The sequence below is a fragment of the Melozone crissalis genome, unplaced genomic scaffold (genome assembly GCF_028551555.1).
Source record: "Melozone crissalis strain CALT ecotype California unplaced genomic scaffold, PUWL_Pcris_2 ptg000063l_1, whole genome shotgun sequence".
NCBI lineage: Eukaryota > Metazoa > Chordata > Aves > Passeriformes > Passerellidae > Melozone > Melozone crissalis.
Window position 1 is genome coordinate 3348611 of NW_026535841.1, and position 17106 is coordinate 3365716.

The following is a 17106-nucleotide window of genomic DNA, read 5'->3' on the forward strand; positions in this document are numbered from 1 at the left end:
CTCAGATTTGGCCAAATTTTTGAATCCTGCATCCCCCCACTTGCTCCGAGGACGGGGACATTGCTACATCTGCATTCCCAGCACGTTTTGGGGCCCTATCTTCTCCAGCAAGAAGTATTTTAGCAGCACACTTTGTCAGGAGATCAAAACTCCCATTAAAAAGTGCTGGGTGCAATCAACACTCCCTGCCTGGTGCTCCCGGTTTCTGTCTGGCAGGTGAGGATTGGTTTTGGTTGCATTTCTGAGCTGTTTTCAGCACATTTTGCCCATCTCAGAGAGTTGCTCTGAGCAATCAGGCTCAGAGGGAAGGTGGCAGATTGTCCCTTTTGGTCCTCAGGGTGGGTCAGGGAGCACAGGAAACTGTTGGTGACTAAAGAATGATTCAAGTCTCTTGGAAAAGTAAAACAAGCAGGGGGAAAAAATGACCAGGAGCTACCACTGCCGTGATTCAGGCTGGACTCCTCAAAATTGAAAAAAATGAGTTTAAAAATAGTGGTTTTGCAGGACTGCATCGAGGAGGTTCTTATTTACTGCTGGGTTTGAGCTCTGAATGAGGTTTTTTTATTCAGTTTCTGCAGTGTGCAAAGGGGAGGCTGAGATGTTGTCTGTGGACATTTGGCTTCAAGGGGCAGACTTTGACGCACTCCTTGGAAAAATCATGGGATTTGTGACATGGGGAATGTCAGAGATCCGCAGCAGCACAGCCTGAGGGGTGCAGGGAGCAGCTTTTGGAAACTGCAGGGCTAAAGAAGGTCCTGCTGTGGATTCAGGCTGTAAATCTCTGCCTTCCCCTCCAGCCTCTGTCCCTTGCTCCCAGAATATGTTTTCAGAGCGTGGCATTACACCATGAGCCTAAGGCTGCTTGAAATCCCCGTTTTCCAGGGGGAAAAAGTCTGGATTTATTGTAAAAATGAGAACTGAGCAAAAAGTCTGGCCAGCAGTGCCAGCAAATGCAAAGGTGTCTGCTCAGCCTTGGAGTCAGCCAGGATTGATATCTCAGAGCTTTGGAGCAGCAGAGCAAGCCCCTGGTGAAGTGGGAACCAGTCAGAGCTGGAGCCTCAGCTGCTCTGTCATCCCTGCTGCCTTCCCTCCTGAGCCAGCAGCTTTTCCCACCCTGTGCTGCTTCTTTGCTTCTTTAAATTTGTGCTGCTGCTGCTGCTGCAGGGGTGACAGGAGCCCAGGACCCCCAGCAAGGAGGTGACACTGCTGAAGGCAGCATCAGCTTCAAGAAAACCAGGTTAATTCAAAAGGGACACCAGCCCCAGGATTGTTGTAGGAAGGGACAGACCCAGTCCCAGCCCGGAGCTGCTGTGCAGAGCCTTGAAGCGGTGTCAAACAGCAGCAGCTTTGGCCAGGATGCTCTCAGATGTCCCCTGGAGAACTGCAGCAGCAGCAGCAGCACCGTGGTTCCAGTGATGGAATTACATCCCTGTGTAAGATCTGGCTCCTGGGAGACGGAACTGTGCTGCCCAGAGCCACTGCAGGCTCCCCTGTCCCCACTGGCACACACTGATGGCTCTTGAGGCTGTGAGTGCTTGGGGTGAGTAAGGGCCACAGCAGAAAATTGTGGTTTTATCTGTGAAAATGTGCAAAAAGGAGCACCTGTAACCAGTTCTGCTCCTCACCAGCTCTGTGCTGGCTGAGGCTCTCCCTGCTCTGGCACAGAACTCAAGGAGAGCTGGAAGAGCCCATGCCAAGGCAGTGTCAGGGAGCTAAGGCTGGAGAAATTCAGCTACTCATGATTCAGCAGCCCCACCACTTGGATAACTCATCCATCCTCATTCCCACAAGCTTTCCAGCATTGGTAGCAGAGGAGCTGTGCCTTTGGCTTGCTCAGATTGATGCTCAGCTCTTCATTCTTCCAGGCAGACTTGGCACCTGCAGAACCTGAGCAGGTGATGCTCCTTGAGAACCTGAGCTTGCAGAACCTGAGCAGGTGATGCTCCTTGAGAAGAAACATCCCACAGATTTTGGGGGAGAGTCTTCCTCTGGGAAAATTGAACACAACATTCTCCAAGCCACTTCCACCTCTGTTTTTCACTCATTTCCCACAGGTTTAGCTGTCCCATAACCAGACACAACTTCTTAATTCCATTGTGAGTCAGCGGTTCTGTTGCAGGATCCCAAATAACACCAAATATTGGGATAACACACCTTGTCTACCTGCCCAGAATTTACTCACAGCCATCGAGCCATACACAATGCTGTGTTGTTGGGACCTCTCAGGGTTTCTGTGGTCGAGATGACCCTGAGGTGTTAGAAAGTCTCTTTTTCCCACCTCTGAGATCGAAGAAGGAGTCAAGATTCTTTGGCTGTGGTTTTTAAGGTTGTTTATTCTCTGTTATCTATAACATTCTTTCCCTGGCCTGCTGAAGTCTGTCTAGCAAGTCAGTCCAAGTCACACTGACTGCCTCAGAGGCGGTGTTATCTTTTTATACTAAAAACTACATGTACATTATTTACAATAATTTCCCAATACCTATCACCTATGTTAGACAGTTCATTTCTACTCTAAACCAATCCAAAAATGCCACCATCACCCAGAAGATGGAGGCCAAGAAGAAGAAAGAAGGACAAGGCACACCCAAATCCCTCCATCTTGGCTTCTGAACCCCCATTCTAAAAACCCAAAATTCTACTTTTCTGTCTTGTAACAAACTATCGTTCTACTTATACTTTTGTGGCTTGTAAATCCTCATATAAAGTTGGTAAATTTTTCCATGGGTTAAAATCAAAGGCACAGGTGTCTTTGGCTTCATGCCAAGGTCTCTGAGCCCCCTGACAGGGGCTTGAGCCATCCAGAGCAGCCAGAGGGATGTGCTGGGTTCTGACAGGGACCTTTTCCTGCATTTTGCTGATGAGCTCTGACCTTGTGCTGGATGTTCCCCCTTTTCCAGCCGCCGCCATCCGGGCGCCAGTCCCCAAACAAGAATGCCAACGGGAGCCCTTCCAAATGCCCCCGCTTTGTGAAAATCAAGAACTGGGAGACGGGCTCCGTGCTCCATGACACCCTGCACCTCAAAACTGCCATGGTGAGTAGAGTTGCTCCAAATTCCTGGAGCATCGATGAGTGGATGGCACCATTTCCAAGGTGGATTTACCCAGGAATGCGGAAGTGGAGGAATTCACGTCTTGGTTTGAACAGACAGGTGTCTGCTAAGGAAGGCAGGAGCCCCCCTTGAAACGGAAAATGCATTTTCCCCCTTCCTCTGAATTATTATAGTTTTGGAATTAGTGGCTCTCAGGTAAAGATAAGGGAGTAGGAATAACCGTTTTTTACTAGGAAAAAATAAAATAAAAAATAAGAAAATGCAGTAATACAAAACAAAGCAGTGCCAGAGTAAGAGCAGGCCCTGGCATGCTGTTGGTCAGAGTGGTGGGACAGCCCTATGCCATGGGGGCTCAGCCCTCCTGCAGTGCCAGCTGGGGCTCTGCTGCAGCAGGGATCCTGCACAAGGGGGGAGTTTTCCTCTGCAGCTCCAGGGCTGCTGCAGATGGGCCTGGGCTCCCTCTGGCAATGCAGGGCAGCAGAAAGCTGCTCCTCTGGCAATGCAGGGGGCAAAGGCTGCTGTGCTGTGCCAGGCTCAGATTGGATCCAGGTAGGAATGCTTCGCTCCTCCCCTGGGCGGAGCATCTCCCCATGGGATGCTGGGATTGGATCAGCCCTGCAGGGACACTCAGTGGCCATGGACAGCAGAGATCTCCTGGAGGGAGGGTTGGCTGTGGGAGAGATAAAGAAAAAACTGCCCCATGAACAGCAGAGAACTGCCCCAGCTCTGACAGATGGGGATAGAACACACACCCACAGCTACACCTTTCACCGTGAGACACTCCAGTAGGGTTTGAATTTCAAATCTGGTGCAATAACCAGAGAGAGGTAAATACATTGGGCTAAATAAGGAAGAGAATTTGACTTCATGCCAAGTCGGGGTGTGCACTCCATCTCTCCAGTATCTGATCAGGAGGCACAAGTGGTGACTGCACATGGCCTGGCTGTCACCACTCAGTGTCCCCAACCAGCTGGGAATGTCCCTGTTTGTCAGCCACCACCACCCTCTGTATGGGTGCTCACTGACTGCCCCAGCCCAGCCCAGCAGTGCCCTGGTGGCTCCAGGACATCCCCGTTCCCTCCTGTCCCCTCAGTCCACGGCGTGCACCGAGCAGATCTGCATGGGCTCCGTGATGACCCCCAGCCCCCACATCCGCAAGGCAGAGGACACCAGGAGCAAGGAGGAGGTGCTGCTCCTGGCCAAGGACTTCATTGACCAGTACTACTCCTCCATAAAGAGGTGGGTGCTGCTGCTGCTGCCTGGCTAGCTCTGTGGTAGAACATGGGATTCAATCCCAGGGTCGTGGGTTCATGCCCCGCGTTGGGCGCCATTTGTTGCTGTTCATTTGTTTGTTGTGATTTGTTTGGGGATCCCCGGGGGACCCCCTAAGCTGTACATTCACTGGTAGCAGCAGGCAAGCAAGGAGACACCACATGGATTCTGAGGGTGCTCATTGGATGAGGGTTTATAGGGGTCCCACCCCTGGGAGCAGCATGGTTTCTGAGGGGGAAGGGGGGAAGGAGGAGGGAGGGGGCGAGAGGGAGAGCCATGGAACGAAGGGCCAAGAGAGAGCTCTGGTCTGCATCCCACAGCCTAACAGGGAGATTCAAAGTGGGTGTGGAATAAGCCTTGTTCAATGGGATTACAGATCCATGATACTTCAGGGGAGGATCACAGGCTTGGAATAAACCGTACATTTTCGTATATTTTCGAGGGGTGGGAGAGAGCATAGCATTTAACTAAAATGTAACACCACATGCTGCCTCAGCCCAAGGCTGCTGCTGGTGCCGAGATGTCACACGTGTCATCCAGAGCTGCCTCCACCCTGGGGCCAACACAGGAAGGAGCCGGAGCTGCTGGAGCCAGTCCAGACGAGGCACCAGGATGATCAGAGGGATGGAGCAGCTCTGTTGGGAGGAAAGGCTGAGAGAGCTGGGATTGTTCAGCCTGGAAAAGAGAAGCTTTGGGGTGACCTCAATGTGGTCTTCCAGTGCCTGAAGGAGGCAAAAAAAGACATGGAGAGAGACTTGAGGCAAGGGATGGAGGGACAGGACACAGGGAATGGCTCCCACTGCCAGAGGGCAGGGATGGATGGGATATTGGGAATTGGGAATTGTTCCCTGGCAGGGTGGGCAGGCCCTGGCACAGGGTGCCCAGAGCAGCTGTGGCTGCCCCTGGATCCCTGGCAGTGCCCAAGGCCAGGCTGGACATTGGGGCTGGGAGCAACCTGGGACACTGGAAGGTGTCTCTGCCATGGCAGGGGGTGGAATGGGATGAGTTTTAAGGTCCCTTCCAGCCCAAGCCATTCCATGATTCCATGATGTGATCTCCCACCCGTGCAAGTCACAGCAGAGGGAGGCTTTGGTGCTCCTTCAGCAGCTCCTTCTTGAGTAGAGTTTCATTCCTGGTGTTTGTTGTGTCTCTGCACAAGCCACTGTCCTCTCCCCCTGGTCCTTGTCCACCTCCTATCCCAAATCTGGGATAGCCATCCCCACAATCCCTGTGGATGTGTAGGAACAAGGTGCTCCAGGTGGAGAGCAGCATCATTCCCTGCCCTCTGCCTGACCCCCCACCTCCTCTGCTCCCAACCTTCCCAGATCCGGCTCCAAGGCCCACATGGAGAGGCTGGAGGAGGTGACCAAGGAGATTGAGGCCACTGACACGTACCAGCTGCGGGACACGGAGCTGATCTACGGAGCCAAGCACGCCTGGAGGAACGCGGCGCGCTGCGTGGGCAGGATCCAGTGGTCCAAGCTGCAGGTGAGCACCAATCCCACCACAAACACCCAGGAGATTCCTGCCAAAGGGTGTGCTGGGGTTCTGGAGAGGGAAATTCCTGCCCTCCAGCACCTGGGAAGCACAGCACAGGTCCAAGGGCAGGTGTTCAGCACACACAGCTCCTCTCATCAGCTGTGGGATGCTGGCAGGAGCTAGAAAAGCATCTGTGGGATGGGAGATGAGGTGGCTGTGTCTGAAAAGGAAGCTGGTGCTCCAGGGGACGTTTTCCAATATCAGATCCTGCTCCAACATCTTTCCTGCTGCTTCCAAACCTGTTGCTCCACCTGGAGAGAGGCAGCAGGACACATTTGTCCTCAGTACTGAGATCCAGCAGGGGAGGGTTTGGCTCAGTGCCCTTTTGGCAAGGGAATCACAGAACAGGATTGGAAATCAGTGATCCCTAGGGAATCCCCTGGTACAGAGCTGTCCTCTCCTCTTGTAACCTGGAACAAATCCAGTGCTGCTGAGCAGCTCCTGTGGCAGCATCACACAGGGAATGGGCACAGCCACTTCTGTTAATCCCCCTTCCTGATTTCCCCATGCTTTCATGGATGCCCCTGGATCCCTGGCAGTGTCCAAGGTCAGGCTGGATGGGGATTGGAGCACCCTGGGGTAGTAGAAGGTGTCCCTGCCATGGGCAGGGGGTGGAATGAGATGCTCTTTAAAAGTCCCAACCCAAACCATTCCATGACTCCGTGATTCCCTGTCCCTCAGCCCTGGCTGGCACCTGTCCTGCTCCAGCTTTGAGTGCTGATCTACAAGAGAAGCAGAGCAGACTCTGTAATTGTTGGGGTATGAGGCAGGAACAGCAGCAGGTTGGGAGCACGGGAATGAGGAGGTTTTTGCCTGAGCAGCAGATGAGTCACCTCTCCAAAGCAAAAGGGGCAGCTGGATTAGACATCCACGTGTTCCAAAGGCAGGGAACACATAATTACGGAGCTTTAGATCCCTGAGAAGCCACAGTGGTGCCTGGAGTTCTCCATGTGCTGTGTTTCCTCTGCCTGGCTCTGCCCTAGGAGCTGGAACATCCCCACAACTGCTTCCCTGTTCCAGGTGTTCGATGCCCGGGACTGCACCACGGCCCATGGGATGTTCAATTACATCTGCAACCACATCAAGTACGCCACCAACAAGGGGAACCTCAGGTGAGCCACCAGGGAGTCACCAGGCTTTGGATTCGAGGGCCTCTGGATGAGTGGAGACCCAGCTGGAGCTGGGTCTGGGCACTGCACAGCCAGCAGCAGTCCTGGGAAGGGTTAGAGGGATCTGATCTGGGGTGAAGGAGTCCTGCTGGTTCAAGTCTCTCTTCTTGCTGCCTGTGGAGCCTCAGAGGGAAGTTTTTCCTGTTTTTTCCCCTTTCCTATCCAGCACAGAGCTCAGAGTGCTCTCCAGATCTGAAACCCCCTGTGAGCAGCCAGGAGCTGGGAACTGTGACAGTGCTCACAGGGATTTTCATGTGAGGGAAGAGACGAGAATGTTGACTCCGTGTTCAGAAGGCTTGATTTAATATTTTATGATGTACATTACATTAAAACTATACTAAAAAGCATAGAAGGAAAAGTTTCATCTCGGAAGGCTAGCTAAGCTAAGAATAGAAAGAAAAAGAATGATAACAAAGGCAGCTGCCTCAGACTCTCTGTCTGAGTCAACTCTGCTGTGATTGGCCATTAATTACAAACAAGCACATGAGACCAATCACAGATGCACCTGTTGCATTCCACAGCAGCAGATAACCATTGTTTACATTTTGTTCCTGAGGCCTCTCAGCTCCTCAGGAAGAGAAAAATCCCAAGAGAAGGATTTTCACAAAAAGATGTCTGCGACAGGGAACACCCCAAATTCCCGATCCACCAGAGCCACCAACACTCAGGGACTCATCAGGGCACACCCAGAGGTGGTGGCAGCGCTTTTCCTCCATCATTTCACCCCTCCCTCAGCTCATGGCATTCACCAGCCCTGCCTTTCCCCCCCAGGTCTGCCATCACCATCTTCCCGCAGCGCACGGACAGCAAGCACGACTTCCGCATCTGGAACGCGCAGCTGATCCGCTACGCCGGCTACAAGCAGCCCGATGGCTCCGTGCTGGGTGACCCCGCCAACGTGGAGCTCACCGAGGTACCAGCCTGTGGCAAACCCCGTGGAGCTTGGGAAAGCTCCATGGAGGATTGAGGCTTAACCGTAGGAGCTGCTGAGTCATGATGAGACAGCAGAATAAGTTCCTGTCTCTGACCCCCCGCCCCAAAGCTTATCTCTGTAACCTCATAGGCCACTTTTCCCCTAACCCTTACTATTGGACAAGTTTGGATCCCCCTACACCCTATAAAAAGGGGCTGGTTTAGCCCATCTGACAGAAGAAGAGCTGTCGCTGGACCCTTCACGGACTCCCCAATAATCCATAGCTGTGGAACCGCCAGGAGCTCTCCTTCTCCTCTCTAGCATCTGCTGCAGCCTCAGCCAAGGGCTCCCAACCTAGCAAGCAAAGAGCTGATATCCTAAGAGAGCTGAGAATCACTAAAGAGCTGACAATCACCAAGCTTGCTAAGGGTAGCCTGCAGCAAAGGCCATGAGCTAACTGGGCTTTCAGGCACTCTGTCTCTCTGAGGGACTGGGGTTCCAGACCATCCTTGCATCCTGGCTCAATAATAAGGCCAAGATCAAGGTTTTATTATACCAACCTGTCTGACTCTGCCCTTCCTGAGCCTTCTCCACTTGTCCTGCTTTTGGGCAAATTTGGGAGAAAACCTCCAAAGGGGGTCTCTCCAGAAAGCAAACCCACATGGCCCCTCTTCCCTTACCATTTCGGGAAGGATTCCTCAGGGAGAAGTGGAAAGAACCTTTATTGAACAGGCACAGCACCCCCAGCACACAGAACCTGTTGATTGAAGAGGCACAGCACCCCAGCACACAGAAGGAACAATACCAGGTGACACCACTCTGTCACTGCTCTGAAAAAGATGACAAATTCAGAAAGTCTCTCTTGGGAGTAGTTGCTCTGTTCTCAGTCCCTCCTGTGCTGGGGCAGCTGCTGCAGCCACAAGGTGCAAACTCTCGCTGTTCCCAGGGCCCAGCCCAGAGCAGGTTCAAGTGGGTCCAAAAAAGGGAAAGAAGAAACAGTCCAGGGAAAATTTGGACTGCTCAGCTAAACTAACTAATGAGCAGGAGCAAGAGCAAAGCAAAAAGCAAAAGCAGCACCAGGTACTGCCCTGTCTGTGTGTCCCGCCAGCCATGGGGGAGCGGCTGATAGCAAAACCAAAACAAAACTTTCACTCTTCAGAGCCAGTCTGGAAGGCACAGAACATGATATCCAGCATAAACAGAGCACACAAATGGGGATAGAAGCATCATAATGTCACCCTAGGGCAGGGCTTCACCCAAAACCCTCTCCCAGGTCTTCCTTCCAGTGAAGCTGGCAGAGCTGGCAGGGAGGTTGTGTCTGTGTCTCACGGCTTTCCCATGTTTCCAGATGGATTTCCTTGGAAAGTTTCCTTTTCCTTGAAGTCTCCCAGGGCTTACACCACTCCATAATCACCTTGTCGCCATAAATGAGAGATGTGGCAAATGAGAGGTGTTTAAAAATCTTTTATTCCATTTTCACTCTCATGAAGAGGGCAAGGCAATACAGATGTTATAATTCACACCATCACAATCAGAAGCTAATTATGTCCTAATTACAATACACTATAAGCATTTCTTGGCTTATCAGCTTTTTGCCACACCGTGCTGTAAATGCCTTAAAGCAAATCATCTAAAACTACCTCTCATGGGTCTCACCACAATGCATCTTTCATAGTTTTATTTCTCTAAACTATCCAGTCTTATTTGTGAGGCCATCCTTTGAAACTTGTTTCTAGCTCCATTTCTCTCCCAACAATGTCTGTCCCATTCCATGGCATTTCCAAGTCAGCATTTCTTATCTCAAGGTTTGCATACAGATGCACACTGTGTGGGCCTTCTGGCAGGCTTTGAGAATTCTCTACAAATCCATTTCCCACATTAAACCCACGCTTCCCGTGCCTGCTGGGAATTCTGAGCACTCCTGGAGGGAGGAGAGGCTGGGTCAAGCAGGTTGGGATTGTCCAGGGCAGCCCCACCTGGGGAGGTTGGGTTTGTGTCACCCTCAGGGCTTTTTTCCCAGGAGTAAAGGCTGAGTTTTGTCACTTTTCTGCTTTTCTCACCTATTTTCTCCTTCACAACTACAGGCACAAGCCATGATCCTACTGGGTATCGATTCCAGGCTCATTTGCAGCCCAAATTCCCCTGACTTGGCCATGGGTGGGCTGGGACAGTCCACCCCCTGTTGTATCTCCCTTTGCTTAACCACAAGGACAGAAATCCTGCCAGGAGCTGTTCCTAGGACCGCACAATTCCCTGCCCACAGTGTCTGAAGAGCAGATGACCTGCTGGGACACCAACCCTGCCTTTATTTTCCCTGCAGATCTGCATCCAGCAAGGCTGGAAGGCTCCGTACGGGCGCTTCGATATCCTGCCCCTGCTCCTCCAAGCCAACGGCAACGACCCCGAGCTCTTCGAAATCCCACCAGAGCTCGTGCTGGAAGTGCCCATCCGGCACCCCAAGTGAGTCAGGGGCAGCCCCAACACTGCTCCAGGGGATCAGCAGGACTGAGCTCCCCTGGTTCCACCCTTGCCATTCCCTGGGGGCTTCACCCAAGACCTTCTCCCAGATCTTCCCTCCAGTGAAGCTGGTAGGGAAGTTGTGTCCATGTCTCAGGGCACCCCTTTGTATCCAGATGGATTTTCTCAAAAAGTTTCCTTTTCCTTGAAGCCTCCCAGGGCTTACACCCCTCCATAATCACCTTGTCCCCATGAACAGCCCCAAAGGGAGGTACTGATGGAAATGTTCTTCTCAAGTCTGTGACAGTGTTCACAGGGATCTCAGGTTGAGGGAAGAGACGAGGATCTGACTATGTTTCAGAAAGCTTGATTTATTATTTTATGATATACATTACATTAAAACTATACTAAAAGAATAGAGGAAAAGGTTTCATCAGAAGGCTGGCTAAGCTAAGAACAGGAAGGAAAGAATGATAACAAAGGTTTGTGGCTCGGACTCTCTGTCTAAGCCAGCTGGGCTGGGATTGGCCATTAATTAGAAACAACCCCATGAGACCAATCACAGATGCACCTGTTGCATTCCACAGCAGCAGATAATCATTGTTTACATTTTGTTCCTGAGGCCTCTCAGCTTCTCAGGAGGAAAAATCTAAGGAAAGGATTTTTCATGAAAAGATGTCTGCTACACAAGTCCTTCACCCTGGTGGCAAAGTGATGTCCCCCATCCCCCTGCCTGCACTAGGAAGGGAATTCCTGGCTGGTTGCCTAATCCTGACCTTTTCCCTGGCAGGTTTGAGTGGTTTAAGGACCTGGGCCTGAAGTGGTATGGGCTGCCAGCCGTTTCCAACATGCTCCTGGAGATCGGGGGCTTGGAGTTCTCGGCCTGCCCCTTCAGCGGCTGGTACATGGGCACGGAGATCGGTGTCCGCGACTACTGCGACAACTCCCGCTACAACATCCTGGAGGTACCTCCTCCTGCTGCCCCTGCTGGGCCTCTGGGGGCACTGGGGAGCAGGCAGGACACTGGGAGAGCACAGGATATCCCTTCTGTGTCCAGCTCTCCACCCCTCAGTTTGGGAAGGACATTGAGATGTTCAAGCGCATCCAGAGGCAACGAGGCTGGAGAGGGGCTGGGAACACAAATCCTGCAAGGAACACCTGAGGGAGCTGGGGGTGGTCAGCCTGGAGAAAAGGAGACTCAGGGGTGCCCTTATCACTCACTACAGCTCCTGAAAGGTGCCTGTGCTCAGCTGGGGCTGGCCTCTTTCTCCAGGAACTGACAGAACCAGAGGACACAATCTCAAGCTGTGGCAAGGGAGATATAGGTTAGATGTTATCTTTCATGGAAAGATTGATAAAGTTCTGGAATGGCCTGCTTGGGGAGGTGGTGCAGTCACCATCCCTGGATGTGTTTAACAAAGCCAGGGTTTAGTTGAGGTGTTGGGGCTGGGTTGGACTCAATGATCTTGAAGGGATCCCTGGATCCCTGGATGTGTTTAACAAAGCCAGGGTTTAGTTGAGGTGTTGGGGCTGGGTTGGACTCAATGATCTTGAAGGTCTCTTCCAACTTGGTCATTCTGTGAATCTGTGAATTCTCCTGGAGCCACATGGCTGAGGTTGGCAAGGTGTGCTGTGGGGCCAGCAGGTGTCTGACACAGCCAGTGTGATCCCTGTGGAGCTTCCCACAGACTTTCCAAAGAATCTTAGGGATCAGCAGGCACCTGGTTGTGTGCTCAGTTGAGGCCAAGTGTTGAAACATTAAAGGGTGCAGAAACCCTTGGTGGCTCCTCAGTGACATGTGAGCCCTTGGGGACCCTCCAGCCGGTCCCATGGCTCAGGGAATGCCCACACTGTGAGAGACAAAGCCAAGCCATGGGAAGGTGGCCATGCAGGTGGTCTGGATCCATCAAAACCTCCCAGGGAATGTTGTGCTATTAGAGGGGCTCCATCCCTCCGCAGTCTCCTAAAAACCAGAGGGGTGGGAGCAGTGTGAGTGTCCAGCTGCTCCTGGTGGCCTCCTCAGCAGCATTTGGCCACCTGATTCTGCTCAGGGAGGAGGAAAGGCAGTGCTCCTGCCATGGAGAGGAAAAGGCAGGATTTCTTCCCAGAGGAAGGCACAACATCAGCCCTTCCCTGCCCTGTGGGTGCCTTGTGCCAGCCTGGGCCTCTCCTCTGGGTTCCACTCCCCAGGCAGAGCTCTCCAATCTTTGTTTCTTGGCCATTAAATTCTTCCCCTCCTGCCATGTGTTGTTACAGCAAGTGGCCAAGAAAATGAACCTGGATATGAGGAAAACGTCCTCGCTGTGGAAGGACCAGGCCCTGGTGGAGATCAACATCGCTGTGCTCTACAGCTTCCAGGTACCTCACTCAGACCCTGCTGTGCCTGTGCCAGCTGGAGGGACACAGGGACTGGGTGGGACAAGAGTGGAGACATCCACCCAAGCACAATAGCTGAAATTGGGCTGTGCTTCCAAAGTTGGGATGTGCTCCAGAATTTGGGCTGCTGCAGTGAGATTTAATAATCTCCACACTCTGGATGTTGTAAAACAACACCCCTGGCACTTGAGTCCTGCTGGTCCAGAAGGAATATCCCAGCAGGGGGAAAATCCAGCCCACTGACCTATCCATGGGGCAGGAACTGGCTTTTCCCCAGCCGTAAAACCAGTCCTTGGTGGGCCAGCTTCAAAGGGGGAGTGTCCTTCCCAGAGCTGGGTCAGAGCGGCCCTGCTGGAAGAGCTTACCAAGGTTCTGAGCAGAGGATGCTCCATCCCATCCATTCCCATCCATCCCATCCATCCCATCCCTCCCCTCCATCCATCCATCCATCCATCCATCCATCCATTCATCCATCATCCATCCATCCATCCATCCATCCATCCATCCATCCATCATCCATCCATCCATCCATCCATCCATCCATCCATCATCCATCCATCATCTATCCATCCATCCATCCATCCATCCATCCATCCATCATCCATCCATCATCCATCCATCCATCCATCCATCCATCCATCCATCCATTCATCCATCCATCCATCCATCCCATCTTTGCTTGGCCCAGGACAATTAGCAGGGGGAACAGGGCTCCCATATCACATCTATTCTCAAAGCACTTCAGAGCCCCCTTGGGAAGACCAGGGTCAGCAGCCACCTTGGATCATCCCCAAACACCATGGGAATAAGGAATACTTGTGACAAACAGCTCCAAATGTAGAATTTTGGCTTTTTCCCTCTGGGAAGTGTTGACAGCTGCTGTCTCCTGTCTCTGCTCTCTTGTCCCCCTGCAGAGTGACAAGGTGACCATCGTGGATCACCACTCAGCCACCGAGTCCTTCATCAAGCACATGGAGAACGAGTACCGCTGCCGGGGGGGCTGTCCCGCTGACTGGGTGTGGATCGTGCCGCCCATGTCGGGCAGCATCACCCCCGTCTTCCACCAGGAGATGCTCAACTACCGCCTGACGCCCTCCTTTGAGTACCAGGTGCTGTCCCCACCCTCCACCGTGCCTCTGGCCAAGGGCGCAGGGTGGGAGAGGGAGCTCAGGAGGTGCAGGAAGGGCAGGGACACCATCCAATTCGTACACAACGGATATTACACCTCATCTTAGTGTAATAATGGGGGTTTGCCCCTCCGTGGGGATGTGGGACACCTGAGATCCTAGTTCTTAATCACACTTTGGAAGTGCCTAGTGGGTGGGTGAGGAAATGGCCTGGAAGGCTCCTGGATCCCATCCCAGCCTGCAGGTTTGAGAGGATGGCTCCTGGATCCACATCCCAAATCCCATATCCCATATCCCATATCCCATATCCCATATCCCATATCCCATTCTAGCCTGCAGGTTTGAGAGGATGACTCCTGTATCCCAAATCCTCTCCAGCCTGCAGATTTGAGTGGATGGCTCCTGCATCCTATATCCCATTCCAGCCTGCAGGTTTGAGAGGCTGGCTCCTGTATCCCATATCCCATATCCCATATCCCATATCCCATATCCCATATCCCATATCCCATTCTAGCCTGCAAGTTTGAGAGGATGGCTCCTGGATCCACATCCCATATCCCAAATCCCATATCCCATATCCCATATCCCAAATCTCATATCCCAAATCCCAAATCCCAAATCCCATATCCCATTTCCCATATCCTGTTCCACTCTGCAGGTTTGAGTGGATATAGCTCCTGTATACCATTCCACCCTGCAGGTTTGAGAGGGTGGCTCCTGTATCCCAAATCCCTTATCCCATATCCCATCCCAGCCTGCAGGTTTGAGTAGATATAGCTCTTGTATCCCATATCCTAAATCCCATATCCCATATCCCATATCCCATATCCCATACCCCATCCCAGCCTGCAGGTTTGAAAGGATGGCTCCTGTACCCCAAATCCTATATCCCATACTCCTTATCCCATCCCAGCCTGCAGGTTTGAGTAGATATAGCTCCTGTATCCCATATCCCATATCCCATACCCCATACCCCATACCCCATACCCCATACCCCATACCCCATCCCAGCCTGCAGGTTTGAGAGAATGGCTCCTGTACCCCAAATCCTATATCCCATACTCCTTATCCCATTCCAGCCTGCAGGTTTGAGGGAATTCTCCTGCACCCAGGGGCACCAGCAGTGGGACAGGGGCTGCAGCCCAGCAGCCCCAGCAGCGGCTCAAAGGCTGCTGCTGGGCTGTTGAACCCTGCAGACCATGAGGAAAATCCCCTCAGCAAACACTCCCTCGTTATCCAGCCTTCCCGGCTCCGGTGCTTTCCACACAAAGTGACCTTTAGTCAAGAGCCCTTAAGGAATAATCGCAGAGCAGGAGCAGTCTGTTCACTCCTTCCCAGCCCACCAGGCCCCCCGATGTTCCTGGCTCTGCCTGCAGCCTGCAAGGGCACGGAATGAGCTTCTCTGTGCCTGCTCTGCCTTCAGCTGCCTCCCCTTCCCAAAGGGCCTCTTAGGGAAAAAACCTGTGGCCAGAGCAGGGAAAAGGATCTGTTTCCATCACCTCTCCCCTTCTGGCGCTGCCTCCTTTTTGGCTGTGGCCTATTAACGCTGCTCTCGAGAGGTGACAGAGCAATTGGCCAGATGCTGCTACAAGCCAGGAGGGTTTATTAGATTGCAATTTTCCTGGGCATGTTCCATTGCCCAAACAAACCCCCCACAAGGCTCCAAGGATCAGGGACACAGAGAGGAGAGGCAGAGCTGTGCAGTAGCAGCTATTCCTCCCCTGCCTCACTGTAAGAATTTAACTCTCAGTGCTGTGGGTGCTGCATTTCTCCAAGCTCTGAGCACTCCCCACCCTCTCTGATCCTGCTTTTCCCTCTCCTAGCCGGACCCCTGGAACACCCATGTCTGGAAAGGGGTCAATGGGACACCCACCAAGAAGAGGGCCATTGGCTTTAAGAAGCTGGCAAAGTGAGTACCAGCAGGCTCTGGAAAGGCCTGGAATGTTTGGGGCTGGTCCTGGGTTTAAGCACCTATGGGTGTGTGCCTCACCCTGTAGATGATGGGCTCTGACCTGGGCTTTGGGCCACTGAAGGCTTTACCTGCCCTGAGGGACATTTGGGGACACAGGCAGCCCTTTGAGCACCCCTCAGACCACCAAAAGGGGTGTGACCAGGTAAATCCCAGACCCTGGGTATTGTTTGTTCTTCCAAGCTGTTCACTCTCTGGTTAGGAGGTTTTGATGCTCAGATATGGCTTTCCCACTTTTGGAGGGTGTTTTGCCCATTTTTTCCTTTCCTTGGGGCAGGAAGATCCCCCCTCCCTCTTCAGGGCTGTGCTGGCACTGAGGACATCAAACTCCTGTCCATATTCCTCCTTTTTCCTACATGAGGAGAACCTGCCCCCATTGTGTGCCCAACCCTCCAAACCCCTGCTTTGGAGGGAAGGGGGGAGATGGGAATGAGGAATCTCCCTGCAGGCAGCAGATGGATCAGAGCTGAGCTGAGATTTGCACTTCATGGTCAGTTGACCCCTGGCAAGGGGCCACCCCAGTCCCTCCTCCCTGCCAAGGCTCCTCAGCAGCAGCAGGGATGCAGGAATGAAGCACAATTTGGCTGATTCTGGCCCAAATTCCTCCCCTGGGGGCCATTGGCAGGCAGGAGCAGGGCTGGGTGTGCCCTGGGGACGGTGGCCAGGCTGCCAGGTGGCCCTGGCTCGTCACAGCATCTCCCCACGCTTCAGTTTCCCCAAATCCCTGCCATCAATTTGCTCCCACTCTTCAGCTGTCACCTCCTGCGAGCTGCTCTCCGTGGTGCATCCATAAACAGGAGCAGCAGCTGAGGAATGTGACACTGGGGCCGGGGGAAGAGCAGGAGGATTCATGGAGTTTGGAGGAAAAAACGCTTTTATTGCTCCCCTCTGCCCCATTGAGGGATGGTTTTATAAAAATGTGAGCGTGGCACGTCATTTAAAACAAAACCTCCATTGTTCCTGGTGTAGGGAAAGGAATTGTTTTTGTAATTCACCATTAATCCTGTCTGGATCTGAGCTTATCAGCTGAAGAAGAGGCAGAGCCTTGAGCATGATTTGGTGCCTGCTCAGACTCAAAAATCTGCCTAAATCTGTCCAAATCTGAGGCTTCAGACCTGCAGTCCCTGCCCTGGGGACAGGGGACAGTGCCACCACGGGACAGAGCTGCACTGAGGGTGGTAATGCAGCAGCAAACAGAAATGTTCCTGCGGCTGACCCTGCCAGGGGCAGGCAG

General features: G+C 52.7%; 1 protein-coding gene across 1 annotated transcript in view; it reads left to right on the forward strand.

The window, feature by feature from the left end:
* NOS1 (nitric oxide synthase 1) overlaps positions 1-17106 on the forward strand; it is a 63203-nt gene that overhangs the window by 27994 nt on the left and 18103 nt on the right. Inside the window, exons 4-13 of the mRNA XM_054288591.1 lie at positions 2898-3032; positions 4144-4289; positions 5648-5810; positions 6882-6973; positions 7802-7943; positions 10264-10403; positions 11191-11365; positions 12657-12758; positions 13691-13885; positions 15727-15812. Of these exons, the coding sequence (XP_054144566.1) occupies positions 2898-3032; positions 4144-4289; positions 5648-5810; positions 6882-6973; positions 7802-7943; positions 10264-10403; positions 11191-11365; positions 12657-12758; positions 13691-13885; positions 15727-15812 (1376 nt within the window). The remainder of the gene's footprint in view (positions 1-2897; positions 3033-4143; positions 4290-5647; positions 5811-6881; positions 6974-7801; positions 7944-10263; positions 10404-11190; positions 11366-12656; positions 12759-13690; positions 13886-15726; positions 15813-17106) is intronic.